The following is a 26,811-nucleotide window of genomic DNA, read 5'->3' as shown; positions in this document are numbered from 1 at the left end:
CGAGGAGCCAACCCTGCAGCCTCTGTGGACCCTGGAAACTCTTTCGAGTTATCAACAGTCACAGATTGTAACTCTTTCGAGTACATTCACAGTTCTTGGTTTCCGGGAGTGGGACATGAACCCACAACCTTCTGATTCAAAGGCGAGGGTGCTATGAACTGAGCCACTGCTGACACCTCTTTAAGAAGATGTAGTTGCACAGCCTGGGCATGGGTGTTAATCACTTGTACATATGTACATACTGTTCATTATTGTCAATAAACTCCCAAGAATGTCTCCCTGCCTATGGCTCCTTGTCCTGATAATCAGTGTTTGTGTCACTCAGCTGTGAAACCTTTCTGCACAAGATAAAAGCAGGTGTCTCAGTCCAGGACTTCTTCCCTGTGCTTTGTGCAGCCTTCAGACCAAAGTGATCATTCAGCCTCACACCCCTGGACACATTACTGATGCCTGCACCTTGACGGTGCTTGTCACTGCTGCCAGAATGTAGTTGACAGGCATCACAGAGTTCCACCATTCTCTCTGTGTGCTCTCAGCATCTTTTAAGGTGCACCTGGCCCCCATCTCTTCAGCAACTGTGACCAGTGACGCTGTGTTCCTGAGGTGGTCAGGTGCTGAAGGCGGACAAAGGATCAGGTGTTTCTAAAATTTCATGCCTGTCTCTCTATATGACCCTGATCACAGAGCGCAAGCGAGCTGCCCTCAACAGAAGTCAGATATTCTCAGAGGGTATGTGAAGATCTATGGAGTGTCCTGATTGCATGTCATCATCATCCTCCTGCAATCGAGCGATTATTAGGGCCTCCTCTGCATCCCCATTGTAGGAGCATTATCAAGAGGGTATGCGCACTGCCATAAGCCAGACTGGAGTCAAATGTTCACAGATGTCCTCCGCCCAACCATCTTCAGCTGCTTCATCAATGAACTTCCTTCCATCATAAGGTCAGAAGTGGGGATGTTCGCTGATGACTGCATAATGTTCAGCACCATTTGCAACTCCTCAGATACTGAAGCAGTCCATGTCCAAATGCAGCAAGACCTGGACAATATCCAGGCTTGGGCTGACAAGTGGCAAGTAACATTCACACCACACAAATGTCAGGCAATGACCATCTCCAACAAGAGAGAATCCAGTCATCGCCCCTGGATGTTCAATGGCATTACCATCACTGAATCCTCCACTGTCAACATCCTGGGGGTTACCATTGACCAGAAACTGAACTGGACTAGCCATATAAATACTGTGACTACAAGAGCAGGTCAGAAGCTAGCAGTCGATTATCTCACCTCCTGACTCCTCAAAGCCTGTCCACCATCTACAAGACACAAGTCAGGAGTGTGATGGAATACTCCCCACTTGCCTGGATGAGTGCAGCTCCTACAACACTGAAGAAGCTGGACACCAACCAGGACAAAGCAGTCCGCTTGATTGGCACCACATCCACATTCACTCCCTCCACCACCAATGCACAGTAGCAGCAGTGTGTACCATCTACAAGATGCACTGCAGGAATTCACCAAGGCTTCTTAGACAGCACCTTCCAAACCCACGACCACTACCACCTAGAAGGACAAGGGCAGCAGATAAATGGGAACACCACCACCTGGAAGTTCCCCTCCAAGTCACTCACCATCCTGACTTGGAAATATATCACCATTCTTTCACTGTCGCTGGGTCAAAATCCTGGAACTCCCTTCCTAACAGCACTGTGTGTGTACCTACACCACATGGACCGCAGTGGTTCAAGAAGGCAGCTCACCACCACCTTCTCAAGGGCAATTAGGGATGGGCCATAAATGCTATCCCAGCCAGCGACACCCACATCCCCTAATTGAATTTTAAAAAAAGATGCAATGTGAGGATCTATGAGGGCTCCTCATTGTATGGCATCATCATCCTCCACAAATCTAGAAGCTATGAGGGCCTCCTGAGTGCACCTGCCTCGCCTGGCCAGTGTGAGGGCCTCATGCCCGTCATCGCCACCTTCGAGAACCTCCTCACCCTCACCCCCGTCAATGTCCTCCTCAACCAAGGAAACCTCCAGCTCCTCCATCTCCTCCTCCGCCAGCTCCTCTCCCCATTGCAGCGCCAGGTTGTGAAGGGTGCAACAGGCGATGACAATGCATGACACCCCCTGTGGACTATATTGCAGGGCTCCACCAGACTGGTCCAGGCACCAGAACCTCATTTTCAGCATCCCGATGGTTTGCTCCACTGAGTTGCGAATTGCAGCATGAGTCTCATTATATCTTCACTCTGCTGCAGCCTGAGGCCACCGCATGGGTGTCATCAGCCACGTCCTCTGTGAGTAGCCCTTGTCCCCGAGAAGCCATCCCTGCAGCTTCTGTGGGCCCTGGAACACACCAGGGATCTGTGACCGACTGAGAATGTAGGAGTAATGGACACTCCCTGGGAACCAGACCTGCTGGATTCCATTCAGCGAATGGAACCCTTTGCGGTTCATGTAGTTGACCGCTTGTTGTGACAGAGACCTGAGCGTCACGTGAGTGCAATCGATGCCACCCTGCACCTGTGGAAAACCTGAGGTCTGGGCAAATCCCATCACTCTTGTATCCTGGCTGTCCTGTTTCTGGGCGAAATGCACAAAGTTTTGTGCCCTCGTAAAGATGGCATCCGTGACCTCATAGATGCATTTGTGGGTGTAGGCTTGTGGTATCCCACAGACGTCACCTGTGGAGCCCTGAAAGGAGCCACTGGCATAGAAATTGAGCACTGCTGTCACTTTCACAGTCACTGGCAGTGGATGCCCACCATGTTCCCGTGGTGCCAAATCCTGCAGCAGGGGGCAGATGTAACTGACCAGTTCCCTAGACATGCAGTCTTCAGCAACACTGGCTCTCAGTCATCTGCAGGAATGAAAGGCAGCGTCTATAGACCCTGGGTGTTGCTAAGTGCCGACCAGCGACGGCTCACTGTGGCTCTTCAGCGGCATGTCCGGAGCCCCAGCACCCTCCCCCCTTCTGAGGGTGCTGCTCCTCCCTCTTTGCAGCCAGGCACATTAATCACTCTCTCCTCTGTCGTCTTTGCTCTCTATGCCACGAGGCATACAGCTAGTTCACCAGGCTCCATGATCCTGATGCACTCCTCCTGCGGGATGAAAGAGACACGTGAGTTAATGCATCCTGGAGTGCTGGCCACCACTTGAATGGCCAGAGTTTAGTGCGCTGCATGGCTGCCCGAATCCCCACCCACCTCCGCCCCACTCCACTTGATTGATTGGTGGCAGCTTTGCCCATTGGACTGCATGCTGTGCTCTCAGCTCAGGTGCAGGCATTCTCCTAACCTGCACTGCAAGGCTGCACTGTTAGCTTGAACCATGGGGGAGACAGTTCCAAACTGGGATGATGACATTGCAAGGGGCTGTCAGCACCTCCACCAGTGACTGCTCCATGGCCAGCTTTACCAAGGAGATTGTACAACGTGCCCAGTCATCCAACTGTTTTGCAGTCCATTAAAACGCTCATGACTTTGCAGTCTCTGCTCGAGGGTTGAAAAGCTCTGGAGCACTTGGTGACACTTTGATGCCTCTGCGTTGCTTGAGTGGCAGATAAGCTAGAAGCCTGACCCCAATCGTATCAATGGCTGCGCCTGAACTGTCTCAGTTGCAGGGGAACGGGCACTTCATAAAAGGTGCCCCTAATGCATGGCCACTTCCCTCACCCACCCTACCCCCCCACCCAGAATGCTTGTGCGCTACATTCAACTGCAGGGCTGCCCTTGCACCTCCCCCCCCCGCCCGCCCACCCAAACACGCCTCAAGCTTGAAGTTCAACAGGCGACCCTGGTGAGCACTGTGCAACGTTACTGTGGACTCACCTCCAAGTTCCCCTCCAAGTGAAGACCGCCAAGTGCACGCCTTATATATGCTGTTGTGAAACACGGCGCGAGAGGCAGACGACCCAGAGGGATGGGGGAGGGGAACGATTCTGGCGGGCAGGCCTAATAATGATATGCAGATGTATTACAATGAGGTTCCCGACGTCTGATGGCAGGAAGCAATGCCTGCCATCAGTGGGCTGAGTGGACAATTGCAAACTGGTTTCACGCTGTCGTGAAACTGATCATGCCATATTGTCCGCTCACACTACCGAACTTGCCTGATGCCAGCGGGCAAGGAAAATCCCAGCCCACAACCAAGGAATGATACTGCACCACAGGTGCAATCACAGAGAATATTTTTCATGACTTTGGATAGGACCATTTTAGTGCTCTGGGAGGGTAAGAAGCCGGATTATAGAGAATTGGACAGTTCTACCAACGAGCCCAGGCATGATGAATTGAGTGGCCTCCTTTTGTGCTATATCATTCTTTCATTCAAATGGGAAATTCTGAGAAATGGGCATAGTTCTATGATGGCACATTCAAGGACTTAGACGAGAGAAAAAACTTGCATTTATGACCTCGGGATATTCCAAAGCACTCTGCAGCCAATGAACTACTTTTGAAGTGTAGTCACTGTCATAATGTAGAAGGTTCAGAATCCAATTTGGTCTCAGCAAGGTCCCACAAAAAGCAATGAGATAATGACCGGATCATCTTTTTCAGTGATGTTGGTTGAGGGATAATTATTGGAAGAAATGAACTATGGAGGTGTGATGCTAGTTTTCAAATACAGAGGGTCGAGTTTGGTTCTTCCGAGGAGGGGTGATTGACAGGAGTTTTGAAAGAGAGAAACCATCATCCAAATTGAATGATATTTTTCTACTGTGAACATGAACCAACACTGAAAAGAATCCAAATTGTATAGTCATGGTTGGATTTGAATGCAGATTCCACAAAGGATTTTAGTATCACTCAATTGCTTCATGAAAAATTTGTGAAGGGAAGGAGTCTTTGGATGTTTTGTGCAAGTCACATTAATAAAAGCAGTGGAGAACTCGGGGCAGTACAGCACATGATCTAGACCAGTGAAGAGCCACAAAACCCAGAATAGACATCAAATAGCATTGAGAATTAAGACTGAAGAGTTTGTTGGATAAAGACAGAGAAGATTAGCTTTTGCTTAGCATTATCAATTTGTAGAACAAAAGAAATCAAATGGGCTTAAGTTATAACAATTTGCAAACTAATAGCACCTTTCACTAGCAAAACATCCCAGACTGTTTCATATGAATGAAAGAAAGTTAGACATTAGGCAGGAACTTGGAGAAGAGTTCAGAGAGGTGGGCAGGAGATGAGGGTGAAGAAGAAAGTTTTGAGGAGACTTTTGATGGTGGGAAGAGATGCAACAAGGTGGAGGAGTTTAAATAGAGAATTTAAGAGTAAAGTCCATAATGGCTAAAGGCTCTGACAGAGCTGAAATGGGGGTTGCACTGGAGTTCCTTGGGAAAACCCATCTGGGTACTTTTGCAGCTCACATCCAAGTGACTTTACAAGAGATTTTTTTGTCTTCTCACAGCAGTTGGTTCATAGTGCATTTTGTGAGCTGTGATGGAGTGCATGAGAAATGTGGGCGTGAAGGCCTGCCTCAGTTCTCTAACACACCAAACCAGCTCCCAACATTGTTTAAAGGTCCCCTAAACCTCAACCTCCCTCAACCCATCCCCCATGCCACCTCACATTTCCAATGCCATCCCATGCTGCCTCAGATTCCCCTATGCCATCTCTCATTCCCCTATATATATGTATATATATATATGTTCCCTATATATCCTCTATAACTCCTCCCCACTCAGTATTCACTATGTACAGTTCTCAGGAGCCATGGGAATTATTTTAAAATAACTAGAAAACCATGAAACCTCTAACAACCTAAGAAAACCCTGAATTCTACAAACTCACTATCATTGATACTGGACCAAAAACCACAACCACAAAAAAAGTTGTAATCCTTTAAGTACCTATTAGGTTTGTAAGGAAACAAGAAATCACATCAAAGACATAGGGCTGAATATTACAGGGGAGGTGGGTGGCGGGGGGAGACAGAGATATCAATCCGCCCCAGAAGCAAAGTCAGCATGGAGCTGACCCACTCCACGCCAGCCTGCCCCACAGCCACAATGTGCTGCAGGCGGGCCAAACCTCTCCACTCCTTCCACCCCTCACTGGGAAATCCGCCAAATGGAGCTGCTGGCCAATCCGATTGGCTGGCAGCTTCCTCAGTCCTGGCAGCGCCAAAAGTACGTTAGTGGGTGCCAGGACTGCAAGAAGAGGGGGAAGAAGGCCCATGGATCCCAGAACCAGGCTAAGTCCCAGGTCTTGGACAGGAAGGGTTTGGGCAGGTCAGACAGCGGAGCAGAGGAGGGAGTGAGTTTAAGGCTGCAGGTGGGCAGGAAGAAAGGGGGGGTGTTCTATCTTGGGTAGTCCACATCCTGATCGGCAAAGGGCAGCCCCTAAAGATAGAATCCACCTTCCTTCCCACCTTTTGAAGAATTCATTTTTTAAAAGTTGGGCTGCCCATTCTCACCTGACTGCCCTCGCCAAATATTTTTGGGCAAGGCCATTGTAATATCAGGGTCAATTGGCTTGGTAACAAGGCTAATTGACCCTTGATTATCAATCTAAATATGGCAGGTGGGCTGCTGACTTTTGGCAACTGTCCACCACCCTAATATGGGAGTAAACTCAGGGGTGGGTGGGAAGTGGTGGGTGGGCACCCGCCCTATTTTATGTGCACCCCTGCTGAAAACATGCCTGGCAGGGACATGTGAAATACAGCCCATAATCTATTATAGGCTGTAAAAGTTTCAACAGTTCTTGGATCAATAAGACCACTTGCTGAACTGATTTTTAAAAAACCCAGCTAAGCATTCATAATAGAACAGCCATCATAACAAGAGCTTCCAGCTCCACTGACAGAACAGATTTCCATTTCAAGGCAGAGTGCCTGTCAATCAATGGAGGGGCAGCGAGTGCATTTTTTCTACTTAAGAAGCAGAGTTTTTCTTAAACAGCTAGATCTGCCAATACAGTTAAATCACAGCACAAAACCATGACAACAGAAGGCTTTTATTTTTACACTTTTTTTTACATTATGGTTCCTTCTCCATTGGGAAAGTACTGTAATACATGGGCAGAACTTTCTGCTTGTTAGGTGGGGTGGCTGGGAGCAGGCATGGGTGGGCCAATTAAGGTCCGCCCGGAGTGATTCGCGGCTCCCGAGGACAGCGGGAGGGAGCGGGCGGCGGTGGGACTGCAATGACCACCAGGTCCAATGGAGGCCTGTTTAAAGAGCACGCAGGCAGCCTTCCAAAGGCTGGCAATGATGGCCAGCAGAAGGGCTCCCGGTGAGCAGGCCAGGCAGGTTGGCCGGGCACTATGCCCCTCGCTTCTCAGATGAGTGCCTTGCTGCCCTCATCGAGGAAGTGGCAGCACGGCGTGAAATCCTCATGCCAAGGAATGGGAGGAGGAGGCCCCCCCACATGACGAAACGTGCCTGGGAGGAGGTGGCAGAAAGGGTCAGTGCCCACGATGTGGTACGAAGAGGATGCAGACTGGCGGAGGCCAGGCACAGTTGCCGATTCTTACCAGATATGAGCAGGAGGCTCTCGAGCTGGAGAGTCGCCATGTGCCCAGGACAATCAGTAGCAATGAGGTTGGGTGCCAGGGGTATGTAGGAGTGCCGTGCACTCAGGTCACCATGTCTGTCCTTGCAACCATTCCACTGTTGACTGTTTAGTGAATTCAGCTTCCAAAATGGGTTTCCCATTGATTATGGAAGGAGGAACGCATCCTGATCCAGGGGCCAGGCATACACATTAACAGTGTCTCAACTTCAACTAATCAAATATCCTTGTTCTTCCTTTCAGCCTCACCGGAGCAAGCCTGGACTGAGGAGGTAGAGGGCCCATCACTAACACCTGAGGGCCCTGACGACTTATAAGCACCAGCGTCGCACCATCTCAGCCAGGAAGGCACTAGCGCAGATACTAGAACCTCGGTGGGGATAAGATTGTCGGCTAGTGTCCCGAAGTCAAGCAGGGTCTGCGGAAGGATGTGGCGGAGATACAGGAGGGAATGCATGCCATGGTCTCCGTGATGGAGGAGTCCATGCGGAGCATCAGCAATGCATTGACGCTCATGGCTGAACGGAATGCTTCCTCCATGGTGAGAGTGGCGACTCTCATGGAGAGGCTCCTCCAGGAGCTCAGTCAGCGATTCCTGGGGATGCACTCAGACCTGCAAGCCCTCACAGCGGCATTGACCTCAGCTGGTCACTGTAAGTATGGGAGATGGATTGGGCACCCAGTATCCCAGCTGGGTGCCAATCCATCAGTGGTGAGCAGGGAAGCCCAAAGCAACCTCAAGTTGGTGCACGAGCTGCCTGTCATCTCTGCGGGCTCCTCTCAGTGCGCTCTGGATGAGGGCAGCAGCTCCTCCGCCCCTCTGCTAGTGACCGTGGGATCTGATGAGGCTGCAGCGACTGGGGAGATGCCAGCCATGCTACTGGCCACTCCCTCCCAGGCGGGGCCATCACAGGCTCCATGGGCCAGAGGATGCCTGCCAAGGTCATCAGGGCCAACAGGACAGCAGAGTGAGTAGGCTCTCTCAAATGCCAGTGCCAGCAAGGGAGGAGCACCTAGACGTAGCACCCAAAAACATAAGCGTAAGGCACACTATAGCCTTCTCACTGGTGGTTTTCTGTTGCCCCGGTATTAGTTGATCATAATTCGGTGTGCAGCTCAACACCTGTGAATGAATGTTTTGTTTTGTGAATTCATTAGTTGTGAACAAGACTGGGTTCTGGGTGATTCCTTATTTCTGCAGGTGTATGGGAACTCATGATGTTATGAGTGACTTGTTTGTCATTGAGTTTTATTGACAAGGCACATAGTTAATGTTCCTACCCAGGCAGATGTTGCTCTCAGGTATTGAGTATGGAGCCTGCAGCCCTGGCATGTGTTATAGATCCATCTGTGGTGGGCTAGCTGAAGGTTTGTTGGGTTAAAGCCTCCCGGGTGTCGCTGCCTCCCTGGAAGTTGCCCGGGTCAGCGTCTATCCCCTCAGCGTTCTCCTATGCGTGCTCATCCTCGGACTCACTGATGGACTCATCGTGTGCAGCCAGAGCATCTGCGTCTACATCTTCTTCCTCCACTGCATCCCCCCGTTCCAGCATCAGATTGTGGAGAGCGCAGCATGCAACCACTATCAGCGACACATGAACTGGGGGGTATTGCAGTGAAGAGATTTGAAGTTCTCCTGTTCACACAAGCAAGTAGCAGTAAGTTTAAAAATTAAATGTCTGACAATACCACTCGCGAGCCCGCTCGCCCCTCTTATCCTGCCCGTGGATGAGGTTTTTAAAAATGTGGCCTACCTGCATGCCCGTTGTGCCCATGTGACGCTCTGAAGATCGCACGGGCTCCGATAAATCTCCATCTATTGACGCCTCAAGGGCCTTAAGTGGCCCGTTAATTAATGGCGGGCGCACGTCAGAGCTTATAGCACGCCCACCCACCAAAACATCGCGGTGACGTCGGGACGCACACTTGATGTCACCGCACATCATTTTACGCGTCAGGCCCGCCCCCACACGCCAACGTCAAAATTCTGGCCCATGTGAACAATTACACAATGCTAGTCGATGTAAGGGTGAACTTAACTTTGCAGGTCAGATCCCCATGATGAATCATTGCATTAAAAACACATCTACATTACAGTATAGGACCTAATAGTAACATCTGAAGGTGTCAAAACATTTTATACTTACTGGTCTCTCAACCTGCCCTGTCACCTTCAATGATTTGTGCACATGTATACCCAAGTCCCTCTGCTCTTCCACCCACTTTAGAATTGTACCCTTTATTTTAGATTGTCTCTCCGCGTTCTTCCTAACAATTCACAGAATGTCCTCAACTACTCAGCAGGCTTTCCATTTTCTTGTTGAACTCTCAAACCTAACATATTTTTAACGGATTTCCTAAACCCTGCCTCGCCAGATGAAAATGGTTTGCGGGAGGAAATCAAATTTTCATCCCCCATTTAAAATGGGGGACCCAACCTCAGCGTGGGTGGGTGTATGTTTAGCACACTAGGCATTCCTGACCTGCATAAAGGTCAGAAAAATATGGGAATTCAAAGGAAAATTCGATTTCCTCCAAAAAGAATTGTGTGGCCATTTGCGCACTGAAACGTGCCTCTGCACCCAGATGCAAATTTGGCCCAGAAACCTGAAAAATTTGAACTGAAGGGCAGGAGGAGGTTGCAAAGAAGATAAAACAAAGCATGAAGGGATTTGTAAACAAAGATAGGATTATGAAATTAATGTGTTGGAAAATAGGGACTGAGTGAAGGTTGGAAAGGGGATGGCAGATGAGCAGTGGGTGACAAAGTACGAATTAGATATTTGAGAAGGGTGCAGCTTAGGAAACCAGCATGGGTAATTTTGGAGAAACTGAGCCTGAAAATGACAAAAACATTGTGGGGTGAGGGGTCAGTAAGAGCATAAAGGAATGACAAATGGCCATTCAGCCCCTCACATGCCTACTGCTTCCACAGACCCAGTATATAGATTGCGCCTGATTGAGACAACACCTGACTGCAATAGGCATTGCTGCTAACCACTGAAGAAAAGTCATATTCAACTCAAAATATTAACTCTGTTTCTCTCTCCACAGCTGCTGCCAGACCTGCTGAATATTTATTGCTGCAAGCCACTAACACCAAATTTCTGAGAACTGCTGTGTCAAATGCAGAGATGACTGGATTATGATATTGTCTCACTTATTTAAAGTATGTTCCATAGACTAACAGTATTTTGTCAGATTTAGCTTCAAAGATTTCACAAACCTTTAATTTTAACATTTATGATTACAGTACTCTGATGTCAGAACACTATTCATGTTTAAAAGCGGATCAAGTTTTTAACATTCAAATGTATCCAAATAACCTCCTTTATTCTGTATTGTTTTTCTGTCATCAAGAACAGAATTATTCTGCAAAATATTATGCAAAGAACAACTAGATTAGTATTAAGCTCAATTTTACATCAGCAGATTTTCATTAAAAACAAACTTACCTTTCATCCTCTTTGGCGGAGGCCTCACCCTGGAGACAGGTGCCTGCCTTCCACAATGCTACCCTCAAGTCAGCCAGAGAGGCATGTCATTTCAGCCTGAAGGCGTCTTCCCTCCAAATTTTTTTCTTCCTACTAAAGAGAGAATAATATCCTCACTCCCTCCCCTGTGGAGGGGCCAAATTTAAAATTTTTCCATATTGCAAACTGCAGCAATTAAGATCTTCATTCTACCAATTCATAGTGCTGTACAATGAAACAAAAACTCAAATTGCCACAGCATCTGAGACATGTCTCCTAATGATGAGATAAAGACCATCCTGATTTTTTTAACCATGGATTCTATCCATTTGTATTCAAATTTGTGTCTCATTTTTGGATGCAATAAACGAACAGATTTCTAACCTATAGGGCAGAATTTTCCCGTCGGTGTGTGGGGTCGGGCCTCGCACGCTGACGCATAAAATGACGCGTGGTGATGTCGGGCGAGCGCCCCGACATCACCGTGCGCCATCGCAATATTTCATTGGGCGCGCGCGCAATGAACTCGGATGTGCCCCTGCCATTAACTAACGGGCCACTTAAGGCCTTTGAGGCACCAATTGATGGTGATTTTTCAGGGCCCGTGTGCTCTCCAGGTTGGCGCACAGGTGCAAGGGCAGGCAGGTAGGACCCATTTGTATAAACCTCATCCATGGGCGGGATGAGGGCTCAGTAGAGTCACGAATGCTCTCAGTCAGATGTTTATTTTTGAAAGTTACTGATACTTGCCTGTGTGATCAGTAATGCTTCAAAACGCATGCCAGCTGCTTGGTTTGGACTCTCAACCTTCAGGTCAGCAGTCTTCAATGAAGATTGTTTTTGGGGCCTGCAGGTTTCAGGAAGTCTTCCCTTAGCCTGGGAATGGGAGTTGTGCTCGCCACTGGAGGCACCTCCTCTGAGGAGGGAGGGTTAGAGGGGGAGGAGGACAGGAGTGCACATTCAGCCTCCAGGGGGGCCACCTTTGGGACGAGAGGTGCAGGCACAAGGGGTGCAGGGCCAACAGGAAGTCTAAGGTGGAAGACGCCACTATCCTGCTGCCAAGGTATACAGGCGGCGAAGCAGCTACCTCAATATATCTGAGGTGCAGTGCCAAACGAGGCTCTGACTCTCAAGGGAGACAGTCAACTCTATCTGTCAGATAATTGGGCCTGAGATCTCTGCTATGTGCGTGGGCAGACACCCCATGCCAGTGGCTCTAAAGGTCACAGCTGCCCTCAACTTCTATGCCTCTGACTCTTTTCAGGGCTTGGTGGGTGATCTTTGCGGTGTCTCCCAATCAGTTGTCCACACTTGTGTCAAGCAGGTGACAGATGCTCTATTCAGGCATGCATTGACCTTCATCCACTTTCACTGGGATCAGGCAAGCCAGACAGAGTGAGCCAGAGGCTTTGCAGCCATTGCTGGCATCCCCTGTGTCCAGGGTGCTATAGACTGCACACATGTGGCCATCAAAGTGCCAGCAGGTGAACCCGGTGCCTTCGTCAACAGGAGGGGCTTCCACTCCATGAACATGCATATAGTGTGTGATCACACGATGCTGATTCTGCAAGTCTGTGCAAGATACCCAGGCAGCTCCCATGACGCCTACATCCTCAGACACTCCCCGGTGCCGGGGCTCTTCAGTGCTCCAGCCCAGCTTGATGGATGGCTGCTGGGTGACAAGGGCTATCCCCTCAGAAGGTGGCTCATGACACCTCTCCGCCATCCAAGAACAGAAGCTGAGCAGCGTTACAATAGGAGCCACGCCTCCACAAGGGCTGTGGTGGAGAAAACCATCGGTCTTCTCAAATTGCGCTTCCAGTACCTGGACCGCTCAGTGAGCGCGCTCCAGTAACCCCTAGATCGTGTGTCACTGATATTGGTTGCATGCTGCGCTCTCCACAATCTTATGCTGGAAAGGGGGGACGCTGTGGACAAAGAAGATGTAGACGCAGTTTCTGCAGCTGCACACGATGAGTCCAGCAGTGAGTCCGAGGATGAGCATGCACAGGGAAATGCTGAGGAGGTAGACGCTGACCCGGCATACTCCAGGGAGGCAGGGACACCCGGGAGGCTTTAATCCAATTAATCTTCAGCTAGAACACCACAGATGGACCTCCAACAGAAGCCTGTTCTGCAGGCTCCATACTCGATATCTGAGTGTTAATTCTACCTGGATAGGAACATTAACTAAGGGCCAAGTCAATAAAGCTTAATGTAACACAACCCACTCATAACATCATGGGTATCCATCCACCTGCAGAGGAAAAGAAACACCCTCAGCCACGGTCACACGTATAAATTTAATAACAAAATGAACTTAAGGAAACAAAATGACAAAGGTGTTAAACACCACACCAACTAATCATGACCTCATTGCGGGGCAACACAAAAACACCAGTGAGAAACCCATGGTGTGCCTAAGGTGCCTTAAATTTACGCTTTCGGGTGCTCCGTCTTGGTGCTGTCCCCTCGCTGGCACTGGCATCTGAGACAGCCTGCTTACTGTGCTGTCCTGTTGGCCTCGATGACCTTGGTCATTAAAGCGCTTGCGGCACTAGATCCAGGTGTGCCACACCACGTCGCGGGAGCTCACTACCTCCGCCACCTCCTCCCAGGCACGTTTGGTCATGTTTGGGGAGCCTCCTCCTCCCATCCCTTGGAACGAGGACCTCCCACCTCCTCGAGGAGGGCAGCAAGGCAATCGTCTGAGAAACGAGGGGCCCAATGGCCCCCTGCCCTACCCTCCTGCCTGGCCTGCTCACCAGCAGCGCTCTGGGGAGACCTTCTGCTGGCCATGATTCTCAGCCTTCGCAAGTCTGCGGGAGCACTTTTAAACAGGCCGCCAGGTCGCCATTGGACCCGGCGGTCATAGCAGTCCCGCCACCGCCCGTCCACTCCCGATCTCCTCGGGAGCCACATTTCATGCCTTAATTGGCCCACCTGCGTAAAATGGCGGCATGGACCCGATCGTGTGCGGCAATCGGGTCTGCACCCGCTTGTGCCCACTCCCGCATGGCCCGCCCGACAGGCAGAAAATTCTGCCCATAAGCTCACTTCCCCACTGTATCTTCAGCAAAAGATTCAAGACAATGAACTCAAATTCTAGTTGCTAATGCAGTTATAGAATTTAATAAAAGCTGTGTCTCTGGTTTTGTCAATATAAATAAGCAGGTGACTGTACTTCATTAAGTAAAAAAGAAAGTACTGGTAATGCACAATCTGGGAAAAGGTCTCATACAAAATGTCAATCCACCTCTCTCTCTTGGGTGCTAACTACAGTTCACTTCCAACACTCACAGTTCACTGTTTCATTTATAAACTCAAGGTTTCTCCATTGTTTGACAATAGATCAATTGACTCAACCCATGCACTGTTGTCAGGTTTAGATGTGTTCAGTGTATGTGATGTGGATTCAGTGCATAACACAGAAGGAAGTTTTCTTCTGTGTACCATTTACAGTCAAACTGTAAGTGTGTTCTTTATAATCACAGTGATGATTTTGCTACTGCCAGTAGGGAAAATCTTAGAGTGGGATATTAAAACATTTATCTTTTTCTGCTTATGAGGATGTAATCATGCATTTTTTGGGATATGGCAGATCTCACACCATAACCGATACTTAAACTGCAATAAAATTTAATATCAGTTGCATGCTGTTCTACAGAATTTCAGTTAAGACTGATACAGTCACAGGTTTAATCATTACATTCAAAAAATCATGAAAGCACCAAAATATGTTGCCCCTTCGTTAACATTTACAGCACTTGCATTTGTTACTTTTATGAATAGTTTGTCCCCTTGCTGCAGTTCAAAGAGGGCACCTTGAAAACTTGTGTACATATCAAACTTGGACTCTTTTGACCAACATTTGGTGTAAACAGCTTTAGTTAAAAGAATAGGCTCATAATAATTCATGGACATCTTGTAAAGATACTGCAGAAAGAGATTGTATTGTTGATCCTCTCCATCCAGTTGCTGTATATGCCAGAAATAAACTTGGGAATATATATAATAGATGCCATCCTTGGGAATGGTAATTTCTCCACGATGGTATTTTATGGCACCCCGATGCACTGTAAGTCCTTTTATGTCATCCCAGTAGAGTACATCATGTCCACCTACACGAGCAAAGTAAGATGGCACTGCCAAGAAAATTTCAAAATATGGAATTAAACACATATTTAAAAAAAAAGATATCACCAACTCTCCTTCAATATTGCTCACAACAAGTCAGAAGGTGCACAATCTTAAAAGGACAGGAACAGTGCATCACATAACACTGGCTTGAAATTTGCTGCAATCAGCAAAGGAACAGCTCTGAAGAAGGGTCATACAGACTCAAAACGTTAAATTTTTTAAAAGTTCATTCATGGGATGTGGGCTTTGCTGGCTGGGCCAGCATTTATTGCCCATCCCTAGTTGCCCTTGAGAAGGTGGTGGTGAGCTGCCTTCTTAAACTGCTGCAGTCCACGTGCTGTAGGTACACCCACAGTGCTGTTAGGGAGGGGGTTCCAGGATTTTGACCCAGTGACAGTGAAGGAACGGCGATATATTTCTAACTCAGGATGGTGAGTGGCTTGGAGGGGAACTTCCAGGTGGTGGTGCTCCCATGTGTCTGCTGCCCTTGTCCTTCTAGATGGTAGTGGTCATGGGTTTGGAAGGTGTTGTTTAAGGAGCCTTGGTCAATTCCTGCAGTGCATCTTGTAGATGGTACACACTGCTGCTACTGTGCATTGGTGGTGGAGGGAGTGAATGTGGACGTGATGCCAATCAAGCAGGCTTTGTCCTGGATGGTGCCAAACCTCTCGAGTGTTGTGGGAGCTGCACTCATCCAGGCAAGTGGAGAATATCCCATCACACTCTTGTTTCTCTCTCCACAGATGCTGTCAGACCTGCTGAGTTTTTCCAGCATTTTCTGTTTTTACAACAGCTTTTGCTTTCCACCTTGTGTATCGCTGCACATAGACATTTGGTTAGCTTGTCAGTGGAGATGCCCAGTCATCTGCCATCTGATCCAATGTGTATCATCTACAGGGGATCTGTATTGTCTGTGACATAAAAGTTCCTCCAACAATCAGTTTGAAGGATCCTTACTGAGACATGCAGACTGCAAACTAGTAAGTTAAAAACCGGGAAATATAAATTATATTTAAATCATTCATACAGGAAGCAAAATAAAGACTGGAATTTCCACATGGGATTAAGGAAGAGACACAAGAGAAAAACAGAAAACTAAAACTAAATCTACAACATTAATTTTCTTCTGAGGGATTGAGGTTCCACACAATCACGGAACTGTTACAGCACAAGAGGAGGCCATTCGGAATGTCATGTCTACGCTAGCTCTCTGTAGGAGCAAAGTACCTCTTGCCATTCCCCCGCCTGCTCCCCATAATCCTGCAATCTTCCTTTTCAGATAACAATCCAATTCCCTCTTGAATGCCTCAAATTACCCTGCCTCCACCACACTCTCTGGCAGTGCATTCCAGATCTTAACTACTCGCTGCATGAAAAAGTTTCTCCTTATTTCACCATTGCTTCTTTAGGCAAATACCTTAAATCTGTGCCCTCTTGTTCTTGATCCTTCCACCAATGGGAACAGTTTCTCCCTTTCTATTCTATTCAGACCCCTCATGATTTTGAATACTACTATCAAATCTCCTCTCAACCTTCTCCAAGGAAAACAGTTCCAACTTCTCCAATATATCTACATAACTGAAGTTCCTTATCCTTGGGACCATTCTTGTGAATCTTTTCTGCACTCTCTCTAATGCCTTCACATTTTTCCTAGACACCCAGAACTGGACGCAATACTCCAATTGAGGCTGAACCAGTGTTTTAAAGAGGTTTAACATAAATTCCTTGCTTTTATATTATATGCTCCTATTAATAAAGCCTAGGATGCTGTATGCTTTATTAACTGCTCTCTCAACCTGTTCTGTTACCTTCAATGATTTGTGCCCATGTACACCCAGGTCCCTCTGCTCCTCCACCCACTTTAGAATTGTACCCTTTATTCTAGATTGTCTCTCCGCCTTATTCCTACCAATTCACACTTCTCCACATTAAATTCATCTGCCATCTATCCATACAGTCCACTAAGCTATGTCCTTTTGAAGTTCTACACTATCCTCCTCACAGTATATAATGCTTCCAAGTTTCACATCATTCGCCAATTTTTAAATTGTGCCCTGTACTATAAGGTCAATATAGATCACTTCTAAAATTAATTTTTCAGAAAGATTGTTCAGTTGTAATGATAATTTATTACACTGTTAAATATTCACTCCTGATTGAACTAGTCCTAACACGTTCATCCATCTTTAGTGCAAGACTAGTAGGTAATTACCCTAACTTCCCATCATTTCAGTGATTTCTGTGCAAATTTCATCAGTGAAGACTGCAACATTGCAGCAGTGCAGCATGTGGAGGAGAAGGGTACCACTGACAGCAGCTTCTGGCTTTCTACTTTTAACTGTGCTTGTACAAAAGCCAGAACTTGCTGTCAGTTTGTCCTGATTTGTACTGGCAGCCTCATTCTTATTAGTACAGCAAAATCTGGGTCTTATGTAGTAACTTTCTGCTAATGCATAGGGATGTGTCCTTTTCAAGCTTCAAAGTCTACATGCAAAAGAAACATTTAGAAGTTACAACTCAGTCAGCCCAACCAGACCATGCCATGCAAGTAGCCCTAATCACACTTACCCACCCTATTCCTATATGGCTTCATCCCCTGGTGTTATGTAAACATTGGATGAATTCATATAAAAGTCAATTAAGAAATTGCCAAAGTCAGTCTTCAGTATTGTGTGTTCCTGGAGGTCCCTTTGTCTTTTTTATATATTCCTCAGGTGTGACACAGAAGCAATATGACAGACTGGAAATGCAGGATACACAACTTTTATTGCATAGATTTAAGTTCTCAGACATCTTGCCAACTTTTCACTTTGGGAATGTAACAGTGCTCGAGACAAATCTGCCTAGGTGTCGGGAATGATTAGTGCATCCTGCGCATGCCTGTCTTAAAAGTTTAATCTGAACAGTTCTTTACAGAGCCATCAACACTGAAAAAATCCCAAGTCCCAAGTCTTAGATTTTCAAACCTGAATCTAAAAACACTGAGAATTTACCTTGTGCCATAGATCCTCCTCCTTCAGGTACCATGCCCTCAGAGGGTATTGGCAACCATGGACTTCCATTGGATTGGTCCATGATTATGCTTGGCAAAGTACGGCAGTGGTTTGCTGTGGCCTTCTGCAGTATGGCTGACCAGGAAACTCCCTTGCCTGCCATCAGGCATTTGGAAGGACTCAAAGGCTGTTAATCAATCTATTTGGCTACATTATGAACAGATCTTGGCCATCAAGTCCTGAAGTGGGACATAAACTCAAGAGCTTCTAGCTTAGAAGTAGGGATACTACCCACAAGACCTCCGTGCCATAGATAGTAACATAATAACAAGTTAGTAAACTTCAGCCGGTATGTGAGTCATAGAGGATAGCCAAGCAGCTTTTTACCTCTGTTACTTTTTCTTTTCTGCTGTTTTTGGTCTGGAATTTACAAGTGTATTCGATCACTGGAGAGCTGGAGAAAGCCACTACTGTAGTGGAAAGTTCATGTCAGTATTTGTAATGTTACTGGAAACCCATAATACTGTAGAGTCTATTGTTTTGACAAAAGAGCTTTAATTAACATTTATGAATGTTGGAAGAAAACCACCTCCAGTTTTTACCCTCTAACAAAAGCAAGAGAAAATTAGGGAATCACTGATAGAGTCTGACTACCATTCCTAAAGATAGGGTGTCTATGAATCTCAGGCAGCAGAATGGAAAATTATGATCCTTTGCCTGAAACTTCCACCAAATGAAAGTTACAGATGGACTAGGTTTAAATATCCACAAGAGTAAACACAACCCATGAAACATTGTTGAGAAAGCCATTATCATGTACCAGCGGTTTCAAACAGAGAGAACTCGTCTATAAATGAAGTGTGGCATAGTGTTGCAGGTCCTAGGCTAAAGGAGGATCTAACAACCATCAGCTGGCACTTGTAGTACTATATGCCTCTCATTTGGTCATATAGGCACTAATTTGAGCTCTAATCACCTTAACTCCAATCTTAAAAAGAGCACCTCCTGTACCATATTTAACACATTTAGCATTTTTCACAGCAGCCATCCTCCTGGTATTTCTGAGCGAGATTGCCAATAAAATCGTAATATTATGCCAAATTAATAGCTTTTTAAATGTAGGCTCACACTCACAAGGAAATTTCACAAATGACCTTTTGCTAGTACAGAAAAAACTTAAATCCTATCATTCTGGCTTCAAACTCAAGAGACTAGAAGTGAAAAGACAAAATGGAATTCCATTATGTCACCCTATCCCTAGTAAATGAATCCTTTGAAATATTGAGAAACTTTAAAACTCCAAAGAGATTGTAACATTGGTTACATAAATTATAATTAAAAGTACAATGATGGGAAAGCAGCCTGAAAATGAAGTGGTGAATATCATATTCAGTTTTTTCAGATCAGTAAGTGTAGGAAATGAAAACATTCAGTTGTATATTTTGATTGAGAAATGAATTATATTTTTCCATATGAATAATGGAATTGTTTAATGCAAAGCATTGCTTACCATTCTTTGGAGGTTTGTTTCTGTGCTGTGCAATTAAATGGATTGCTGGTTTGTCAGGACCCAGGAATGTTGCATTGTGTGCTAAAAGGAAAAAAACTGTTAAAATATTTTTCATTTTCCTTTACTGAAAAGTCACTGCATTAACTTAATACAATTACTGTATGGCTTTCACAACTCCGTAATGTGTTGACATTTAACATCTTATTCATTAGAATAGCTATTTGTTGTTCTCATCTCAATATATGGGGAATTCCCATTCTCAACTTAATAACGGTATAACCCTGGCAGAGCAAGGCACTTCCAAAGATAGATAATGAAGGGAAAGTAGACCCAGTTCTGCTGTTAGCCATACTCTTAAGGTTTGTTCAAACGGGCAGGAAAAAAACAGTTGAAGCCCAGACTTCTGCAGTCTAAACCATTGCTGCATTGTACATTTCAAACAGACTGCCTGACAGTCTACTGGACACCTTCAAAATTAAAGTGAACAATTATGTCTCTAATTCAGTAAACCTCACCTTTCAATTCCTTGTGTATTAAATTCCTCACATCAGATTGCAGACGCTGAAAAATAATGAAATAAAATGTACATTTTAAGGGAACGTTTCTATTCCGAAGTGTACATAAATTAAAGAAAAAGGCAGTTTATTTTAACTTTTATTAGATAATTAACTGTCTGCACAGAGGGCTTGAACAAAAGGACTCAGCAGAAATAGACTACCTGGCTATTTTCATTCATGTGATGACATGAAGTAGTTTTTACCTTGCTGGGCCAATTTGTGCATCAGGTTATTCTGAAAACATGACTACAATTTATATTCAATTCATGAGTAAATAAAACTCACTTTGCATAGATTAACAGATGTTTCGCAGGAAGGACAGGTGTTACTCAGCAGAAACTTTAGAATTTGTCTGGATGGATAAATTAAAATGGGCTGAATGGCTTTGCTTATCTATAATTACGTTGTAATTTCAGACTGACATATTAGATGGACGGACAGGCAAAAGCCATGTCAAACACACAAGCATGCAGAGGTTCTGAACATACAGACATCTTCACAGATGGTATAAGCACTGTGCTAAGTGAAATAGATTCAGAATAGATCCATGAAGTGCAGTGGGGCCATTAGCAGCAGCAGAATTGTATTCCACCACCATCTGTTACCTTATTGCCTGGCATATCCCTCAATATCAAGCCAACTGACCAACAATGGTTCAATGAGGAGCATGGAAGAACATGCCAGGGACAGCAACAGGCATCGCTGAAAATCAAGTGACAGCCCTAATTTTTATCATGAATTCTATTATATTGAACTAATTCTTGTGTATTTGGCATCTTAAGACAATGGTTTTGATGTATTTTTTGATGAGTCTTGCAGTGTGACTAATACCCTGTCTGTAACTAGTTGTTGTTAGAATTAAACTTACATTCATAAAACCATAGAAAAGTTATCATGCAGAAAGAGGCCATTCAGCCCATCATGTCTGCGCCAGCCAAAAGAGAAAAAAGAAACTCGCTGCTCATTTTAATTCCACTTCCCAGCATCTGGTTGGTAGCCTTGCAGGTTACCGCGCTTCAGATTCAGATCCAGGTATCTTTTAAATGAGTTGAGCGTTCCAGCCTCAACCACCATCTCAGGCAGTGAATTCCAGATCCCACCACCCTCTGTGTGAAAAAGTTTTTCTTCATGTCCTCTCTAGTCCTTCTACCAATCACCTTAAATCTATTCCCCTGGCAACTGAACGCTCAGGTAAGGGAAACAAGTCTTTCCTGTCTACCCTATCTAGGCCCCTCATAATTTTGTACACCTCAATTAAGTCACCCTCAGCCTCCTCTGTTCCAAGGAAAACAACCCAAGCATATCCAATCTCTCCTCATAGCTGCAATTTTCAAATCCTGGAAACATTTGTATAAACCTCCTCTGCACTCTCTCCAGAACAATTACGTCCTTCCTGTAATGTGGTGACCAGAACTGTACACAAAATTCTAGCAGTGGCCTAACCAGCATTTTATACAGTTCTATCAATACATCCCAGCTTTTGTATTCAATGCCTCGCCCAATAAAGGAAGGTATTCCATGTTTTCTTGATTACCTTGTCCACCCGTCCTGCCACCTTCAAGGGCCTGTGGGCATGCACTCCAAGGTCTCTCACTTCCTCAACTCCTCTCAATAACTTCCCATTTATTGAGTATTCCCTTGCTTTCTTTGCCCTCCCTAAATGCATTACCTTACACTTTTCCAGATTGAATTCTATTTGCCACTTCTCCGCCCACTTAACCAAACCGTTGATATCATTCTGGAATTGACAGCTATCCTCTTTACTATCAACGACACGGCCAATTTCTGTGTCACTTGCAAATTTCCCAATCATGCCTCCCACATTTAAGTCTAAATCATTAATATATATAACAAACAGCAAGGGCCCCAACACTGAGCCCTGTGGAACACCACTGGAAACCATTTTCTGATTGTATATCATTGCAATATCTTTTTATAAACTTACAATGTTAACATATGTTACATTCACTTTGTAATGTTACAGTGGGAACTTCTTCTGATTCTTGGTGATTTAAGACATGAATCAAATGCCTATCCATCCTACCATCATGATGACTGATTCCACCAGTGCAAAATTGCCCGATTGGTTTCTAACTCAACTCCTCCACTACTATTTACAAGCCTTTTCTCACATCTACCTATTTTCTAACAATTCTATAATGCTATCATCCACCACACTCATAAACTCCAACTTTATCAAAAGCTCTGCCATCTTATTCTCTCCCGCACAGACTTCCCTGTCCATCAACTCTGTTCTCACTGATGTACACAGGTTTTCTGTCCAAATGCACTAAACTTAAAATCACTATTCTCATTTATATATTGATTCATTATCTCACTCCATTCTCTTTATGCAATGGCCTCAGTCTTATATAACCTTCATAATGTTCTTTTCCTCCAAATATGGTCTTCTGTTACTCCCTTTTCCCTGCCACTGGTAACAAAGCCCTCAGCCATTTTTGTCCTACTCTCTGGGATTCCCTTCTGCTTCTCGACCTCTCTCTCTCCACCTTCAGTAACTCCTTCAAAACTCATCTTTTTAGGCAGGTTTTCGGTCAACCTCTTAATCCTTTCCTGCACCAGTATCCTTTCCTTTATGCCTATCTGTGAAGTGCATGGGGACATTTCTTTCCATCAAAGGCCAATATAAATAAATGCTTTTGTTATTTCTCCCATTGGAACTTATCTTTTTTACTATCATTTTAGCCATTTACTCAACATTAACTGTATTCATTTAACACTAGGTGGCTTCAAAGATAAACTGTTTTTTGAAAATACTCAAAAAACCAGTGCTCTAACAAGGATGAAAAAGAAGGCAGCTCACCTCCACCTTCTCAAAAGCAGTTAGGGATGGGCAATAAATGCTGGCCTAGCCAGCGAAGCCCACATCCCATGAATGAATAAAAAGAAATCAATAGAATATTTACCTGGTTGATTAGAAACTTAAAATTCTTGAGCCAGCTATCACACATAAAATCTTCAATGGCCACTTCACTCTCTCCCGAATCATCAATGTAGGAATTCAGGTATTGGAGACATCGCCCTGGATAATTATCAGAATTCAATTTCTGCTGCATCTGGTTATGAAAAAGGAATTATTAATTTGCTGTGTTTAGCTTTATTTTATGCTTTTTTTCCTCTTGCCTCCTCTCAAGATGGTGATAGCTGGTGCTGGGAAGACCTGACGATCCTCCAGTACCTCACCCAGTTGGCCATTCTTTTATGTTTAGAATCAAATGGTGAATGTTGACTGACTTTTCAATCATAAAGGCATCATAGTCAACTTGCCAAAATGCTTACACGATACATTCACCGCCTGAATGCAAATTCCTAAGGAGTCACTAGGTATTGTTCAGGAGGGAAACCATGGATGATTTTCCTCTCCCTAGCCCAACAACACTGCTTCCATCATCTTCAAGCTGAGATCACATAACACAGCATAACTGGGGATTGAACCAAAAGCCTAGGTCAGGACCACACAGGACCTGGTAGCATATACATACCCACTGCATCTTTGGTAAAACAGGAGAGAAATACCTTCTTGGAGACATTTTCATGCTTCCAATAGTGAACTAAGTTAGGAAGAAGTGAAGCTTATCCTTGTTGGTTTAATAATGTGCTGTGTCATAGCATGGATAAGACAATTTTCTATTCAGTGAGTTTTAGCTATGCTGATGGGAAGGCTCTATATAGAAGCAAAGCAAATGTCTAACACATAAGAAAAAAATATCATATACCAACCAGGTCAATCAATCCTCCTAGCAGATGGATATTGCCCAACACTGTGCCAACCTGGTTTAGCTGGTAGGCTTCACATGTCTATGTCAGAAGATTGTGGGTTCAAATCCCATTCTAGTGCTTTAGCACATAATTCACACCCATGCTCTAGTGCAATATTGAGGCAGTACTGCATTATCGTAAGTGCATCCTTTTTTATTAGATGTTAAATCAAGGTCCTGTCCACCTTGTATGGGATGTTGAAGATCTCAGTCATTAATAAAAGAAGAGCAGGAGATGCAGAGCCAATTTTCTTCCCTGAACTAAAACCACCAAAAAATAGATTGATTGCCCTTCCATTTTATTCCTTTGTGTGGGACTTGGCTTTGTGCAAATTTGCTGCTGCAAAAACAACCGTTTTTGATTTAAATAATTCATTATATGTAAAGAGCTTGGAAGTGTCCTGAAAGAATGATAAGATGCAATATAAATTCAAATTTGAAGGGGTTATCTCCACCAATCAACCAAAGGGAAGGAAAAGGAACCTAAAGATTAAAAATAACCTAACAAAACATAAGAGATAGGAATAAAAATGGCAACATGGATCCAATAAATAAACATAAGTCCTTATATTCAGATCAACCACAAAAAATACTTGTGGTCATAAATGAATGGCAAATTCACTTGCTTCCCAAAACCACAGAGAGGCCATTTTTGACTCATCTTTCCTCAGAACCAGCATGGGTGAAGTGATTCAATGGTAAATTAGTTGAAGTTATTTTAAGTTTCTTCCTTAACAACTGGTACTTGTTTAAATAAGCCTGTTTTGTAGTACTGTGATGGCACAGAGCAGGAAATAGCACACCAAAACCATAACTGTGTTTGGGCTGAAATGTATAAAATTAAAAAGCAAATATAAGTTCAACAACTGTCATACCAATTAGTGCTGGATATTTAAATGCCTGGACAGAGGTGTCAAAGACATTATCTCAAACATTAAGTGGGATCAGGGGATGCTGAAAAAATATGATTTTCAGAAGATGGTGATGTTGGTACATGGATCTCACTGTAGAATTGAGGGAAGTGTAGTTACATTTTAGTGTACCCGCTGCAACTGTGCCTTTGAGAATTTCAGTATACACAGCTTTAATTGAGTGCAAGTACATTTCATTCTAGATAAAAGCAAAATACAGCGGATGCTGGAAATCTGAAACAAAAACAAAAATAGCTGGAAAAACTCAGCAGGTCTGACAGCATCTGCGGAGAGGAACACAAGTTAACGTTTCGAGTCCGTATGACTCTTCATCAGAACTAGTTTTTCCAGCTATTTTTGTTTTTGTTTACATTTCATTCTACCTAGGCTGAAGTTGTACTTGTGTGTAAATATTGGTGTACAGAGATTGTAATTGCGCCAGTGTGAATATTGGATTTCTGCCTGCATGTCAATGCCGATGTAAAGTCTAAATAGCAGCAGTGTGCGAATGTCCGTGGAGAGATTCTTAAATTATGCATAAAAAAGTGTATATATAGCCTGAAATTATGCGGGTGTGAATTCCATTGTACGAACTGGAATGAAGCCTGTATGTGTTTTTCAGGATACTGAGATTGAAATTCTGCCTACGTGAATTTCAGTATGGAGACTGTAGTGTTTTATGTTGGCGTATTTCTCGTTAACTCGGTTTCTCTCTGCAGGTTTAACTGTGGTGGCTAGAATGTTGTTTGTAAGTGAATGTGACTGCGGAGATGAACCATGCCAACATAAAAGGGCGGACTGATTCATCCAAAGAATCAGAATTTCTCCAACTCCACCTATTTTGAAGGGCGTCTAAAATTTACATGACGCATTCGAGAAGTTGCTGCTTTCGTTTTCGCGGTTATGTGTTCACTTTAATCTTTAATATAACTCTCACTTGTTTGCAGAGATCCTGTATTGTTCAAGGATCTTCGACTACTGCCTTATATAAACGCACGGCAGGATTAAAAAGTTGCGAAAGACTTCTTTAAAAACAGTACTTTCGAACAGTGGAATCAGTAGTGCTGAAAATTTCTCGCAGCGCGACGTTATGGTTCTATGTTGATGCCTTTCTGCAGCCCTGAATGGTTCATTATACCCATTTAAAACAAAACTTGTTTGCACAGAGCAAGTTTGAAGTTGCCAGCCATTGAATTTATACAGGGTACAACAGTTTCTTGTACATCAAAATATACACACGCACATCCGTTTGTGCATTTAATATATTTTACAGACAATGCCAAGAGTTCTTCTTACCTGGTCGATCTGATCAGTGAAATAGCAGAAAAAGTAGCAAGTTACACACATTTCTGCAAAAGCTACAAATCCCAAAATTAGCACGACGACGCTCCATTTTCTCTTTGCAACACCCGTGAATTCTTCGTCTAGTTTTTGGTAATTGTAATCCGCCGGCGGTGAGGACATTTTGAGGTTGCAAACTTTCAGCAGGATTATCGCGCTTTGAGTGGCACAAACTGGAAATAACCGAAACTGTCGCAAACTGGAATCAACGTCAAGCAGACAAGGAAGCGTTTCTGAGCTGAGTGACGTTACACATTTGCTTTGGTTCTCCTGTCTCAATGTCTCCTGGGAGTAGACTGATTCCTGGTGACTCAAACCCTTCCGTCCTTTGAGATTTAATGGCTATTTAACGTTTTTCTGAAAGCCTGCTCCGTAAACACATAGTCAAACTCAGGGTACATCAGCGAGTTTGAGGCCATAAAAAAGACCAAATAGTTTAAAAATCATAAATCTGTGTCTTAAAATAGCTTTTGAAATGTAAGAATCAAATAACCTTAGTCTCATAGTTGCTGCCGTGACAGTAATTTTTTTGTACGTTAACTACTTGTCACTTTATATTTTAATTTCACACGGTTCTTAAGAG

The 26,811-nt window shown here is 44.6% G+C and overlaps 1 protein-coding gene across 1 annotated transcript; it reads right to left on the bottom strand.

Annotated features, from left to right (window-relative positions):
• Window positions 1-14,619: 14,619 nt before the first annotated feature.
• Window positions 14,620-26,484, bottom strand: tnfsf10l4 (tumor necrosis factor (ligand) superfamily, member 10 like 4). The gene is made up of 5 exons (XM_078547117.1): window positions 26,184-26,484; window positions 23,125-23,274; window positions 20,156-20,201; window positions 19,641-19,721; window positions 14,620-15,142 (listed from the first exon to the last, which is right to left on the bottom strand). Exons 1-5 carry the CDS (start codon window positions 26,349-26,351, stop codon window positions 14,709-14,711), a joined length of 879 nt encoding a protein of 292 aa, XP_078403243.1. The 5' UTR covers window positions 26,352-26,484; the 3' UTR covers window positions 14,620-14,708.
• Between the last annotated feature and the right edge of the window lie 327 nt (window positions 26,485-26,811).

The sequence above is a fragment of the Cetorhinus maximus genome, chromosome 8 (assembly GCF_964194155.1).
Source record: "Cetorhinus maximus chromosome 8, sCetMax3.hap1.1, whole genome shotgun sequence".
Classification (NCBI taxonomy): domain Eukaryota; kingdom Metazoa; phylum Chordata; class Chondrichthyes; order Lamniformes; family Cetorhinidae; genus Cetorhinus; species Cetorhinus maximus.
This window is presented reverse-complemented; position numbering and strand designations above follow the sequence as displayed.

Coding starts and splice junctions, on each gene's coding strand:
- tnfsf10l4 (XM_078547117.1), bottom strand. CDS start 26,351: ATGTCCTCACCGCCGGCGGATTACAATTACCAAAAACTAGACGAAGAA. Junction 20,202..23,124: donor TTAAGTTTCTAATCAACCAG/GTAAATATTCTA, acceptor ATTATTTTTCAG/CGTCTGCAATCTGATGTGAG. Junction 15,143..19,640: donor AAACAAACCTCCAAAGAATG/GTAAGCAATGCT, acceptor TTTTCTTGGCAG/TGCCATCTTACTTTGCTCGT.